We start from the raw sequence: 3,087 nt of genomic DNA on the forward strand, positions 1-3,087 counted from the left end.
CTCTCTCTCTCTCTCTCTCTCTCTCTCTCTCTCTCTCTCTCTCTCTCTCCCACGTGGATGTTTGTTCTGCTAAATATAGCAATAACTTCCTTCCCACCTACCTACATGCAAGTAAACAAAAGAAAAAAAAAAGAGAGAAAGGAACAAAGATAGACAAAGAAATAAAAGAGAGAGAAAGAAAGAAGTATAGATAGAAAGGTAGATAGACAGAAAGGTAGAAAGACAGTCAGAAAGAGAGAAAGACAAAATAGATAGATAGACAGAAAGACAGACAAGCAACTATGAGAAATATACTAGGTGCATTCCAGAAGTTTTGAGACTTTTTCAGGAGAGACGTTTATTAATTTCAAAAAACGTACAGAAATAATTTCTTTCCATGTACGATCCTCCGACTTCAATGCCTTCGTAGCGCTCCAGCAACGTCATGAAGTTCCCATGGCAATCCTCTAAAATGGGGACCCTTGACACAGCCTCCTTCAGCTTGGAAAGCAGAAGGTCACAGGGAGCAAGGTCTGGATTGTGGGGAGAGTGAGGCACAATTTTGGATACTTTCTCTGTCAAGGAGTTCATTACCAGAGTGGAATTGTGGGAACTGCTGCTGCGTTGTCCTGCTGCAAGTACTCTGGTTTCTGTACAAAATCTCTTCCCAGATTCCCTTAAAACCTCCACAATGTACTCTTTGCTGACAGTTTGGCCAGTGGGGAACCCAGTGGCTGTAAATGATGCCCTTCATCATCGTTTAACGTCCGCTTTCCATGCTAGCATGGGTTGGACGATTTGACTGAGGACTGGTGAAACCGGATGGCAACACCAGGCTCCAATCTAAATTTGGCAGAGTTTCTACAGCTGGACGCCCTTCCTAACGCCAACCACTCAGAGAGTGTAGTAGGTGCTTTTACGTGTCACCTGCACAAAGGCCAGTCAGGCGATACTGGCAACGGCCACGCTCGAAATGGTGTCTTTTATGTGCCACCCACACAAGCCAGTCCAGGGGCACTGGCAACGATCTCGCTTGAAAATCCTACGAAGGCCAGTCAGGCGGTACTGGCAACGGCCACGCTCAAAATGGTGCATCTTATGTGCCACCCGCACAAGAGCCAGTCCTTTACGGTTGAAAACAAGGGAGCGTTTCATAAGTGTCTGTAACATTTTTGCCTAGTTTAAAACGGGAAGGATGAGAGGCAATCTTGATACTCATCTCTGTTGGTTATCAGGATGGAATTGTGGGGACTGCTGCATTGTCCTGATGCAGAGGCACCGGTTTTTATAACAAAATCTCTTCCTGAATTCCTTTAAAACTTCCACAATGTACTCTTTGTTGACTGTTTGGCCAGAAGGAATCCACTGGATGTATATTATGCCCCTGCTGTAGAAAAAGGGATTAATCATAAGCTTCCCAATGGATTTGCTTGGCCTCTTATGCCAGCACAAACCAGATGCCCAGATAATACAAATTAACCCATAAGCAATCTGGAGCATATAAGTTTCTGTAGCATTTCTTCCCAGTTTAACACAAAATTTATGGCATAACGAGCTTTCAAATTATCTTTACATTCCAACAACTGCATTCCGCAAGGTAGTCAGCTGACGAGCAGTGTTTAGCAGGGTGTGTTCAAAGAATTGTTATGGCTGTCTCCTTCAATCTCAAATAACAACAGTTGGCAGGTCAGCTTATTAGATCTATAATAATGATATACTAAAATTAGAATATCCTAAGACAGTTATAACTGCCTCTCTGAAAAAAAAAAAAGTCCTAAAACTCCTGGAATGAAACTTGTAATTCTTTATGCAGGCGTACTTATTATGTGTTGAAACTTAACCCCTTTCATTACCAACCCACATGAAAGCAGCTCTGGCTCTGTAGTACAAATATCTTGTTTCCATAAGTTTTGAATTTATATATTCCACTAAACCTTAGTCACAATTTATGTTACTAATGCTAGCTTAATGATAACTAAGTTATTTTACTAAATTTTTTGTCATATTTAAAATTAATTGAAAGAAACAGAGCATCTCAAAATAAATATGGTAATGAAAGGGTTAAACAATTGCCGTATGGAAGACAGAAGTATGGAATACAGAAATGCAAAAAAGACCATTAACTTCATATAAAAAATTTACTGTTTGTTACATCATCATCATGATCCTCATTATCCTTCAATGTCTGTTTTCCATGCTGGCATGGGTTGGGCAGTTTGAGATGGAGCTGACCAGCTGGGAGCTGTTCAGACGCCATGTCTGTTTTGGCATGGTTTCTATGGCTAGATGAGCCTCCTGGTGCTAACCACTTTACAGAATGTGTGCACGCGTGTGTGTGTTTGTTTTTTGCCTGTGTGCACGTTTTTGTGTGTGTGTGTGTGTGTGTGTGTGTGTGTGTGTGTGTGTGCTTGTGTGTGAGTGTGTTTGTATTTGTGTGTGTGTACCACATTTAAAACAAGTACTACCAAGAATCTCTTTACCTAACAACATTCCAAGGGGTGGGGAAGCCACAGTGCTCCAGCTTGACCATGACCTGATGAGTGAAACAGATCAAAGAATAAAAGAGTAACCACTTACTACAGTATCTATATTAATGAGTATTCTCCTGACATCGTATGTAAACCAGAAGGGGAAGAAGCAGAGGGCTGACCAGCGAGCTAGCATCACTAATAATCTCATATGGTGCATACCAGTATCTTTTAAACACTGCAAAATATTAATAAAAACAACAACAAAAAAATGATAATAATAATAATAATAATAAATTATTTTACTGGCCACAAGGGCTTACATAAAACAACATGAAGAGACAAAGACAGGTGAAGAAAAGAAAGATGGACGATGGTCACGTGTGAGCAATGAGAGACAGAAAAATAGAAAGGGGGGAGAGAGAGAGAGAGAGAGAGAGAGAGAGAGAGAGACAGATAGAAAATGGTGAAGGGGAGAAAATGGGAATTAGAGAAGGATGGGAAGAAAACAGTATAGAGTCGCATCAAACAAAATGGTTAAGATAAACTTACTTGGAAATGGATGCATGACGTTCAGTTAAATATAATATATATACATATACATGTATATATATAAACATACATACAATATACATGCATA

General features: G+C 40.2%; 1 protein-coding gene across 1 annotated transcript in view; it reads right to left on the minus strand.

The window, feature by feature from the left end:
- The window catches only part of LOC106872437 (solute carrier family 35 member E1 homolog), a 34,213-nt gene that overhangs the window by 1,834 nt on the left and 29,292 nt on the right, over positions 1-3,087 (minus strand). Inside the window, exon 4 of the mRNA XM_052975915.1 lies at positions 2,557-2,685. Within this exon, the coding sequence (XP_052831875.1) occupies positions 2,557-2,685 (129 nt within the window). The remainder of the gene's footprint in view (positions 1-2,556; positions 2,686-3,087) is intronic.

The sequence above is a fragment of the Octopus bimaculoides genome, chromosome 23, assembly GCF_001194135.2.
Source record: "Octopus bimaculoides isolate UCB-OBI-ISO-001 chromosome 23, ASM119413v2, whole genome shotgun sequence".
In the NCBI taxonomy this organism is placed as follows: domain Eukaryota; kingdom Metazoa; phylum Mollusca; class Cephalopoda; order Octopoda; family Octopodidae; genus Octopus; species Octopus bimaculoides.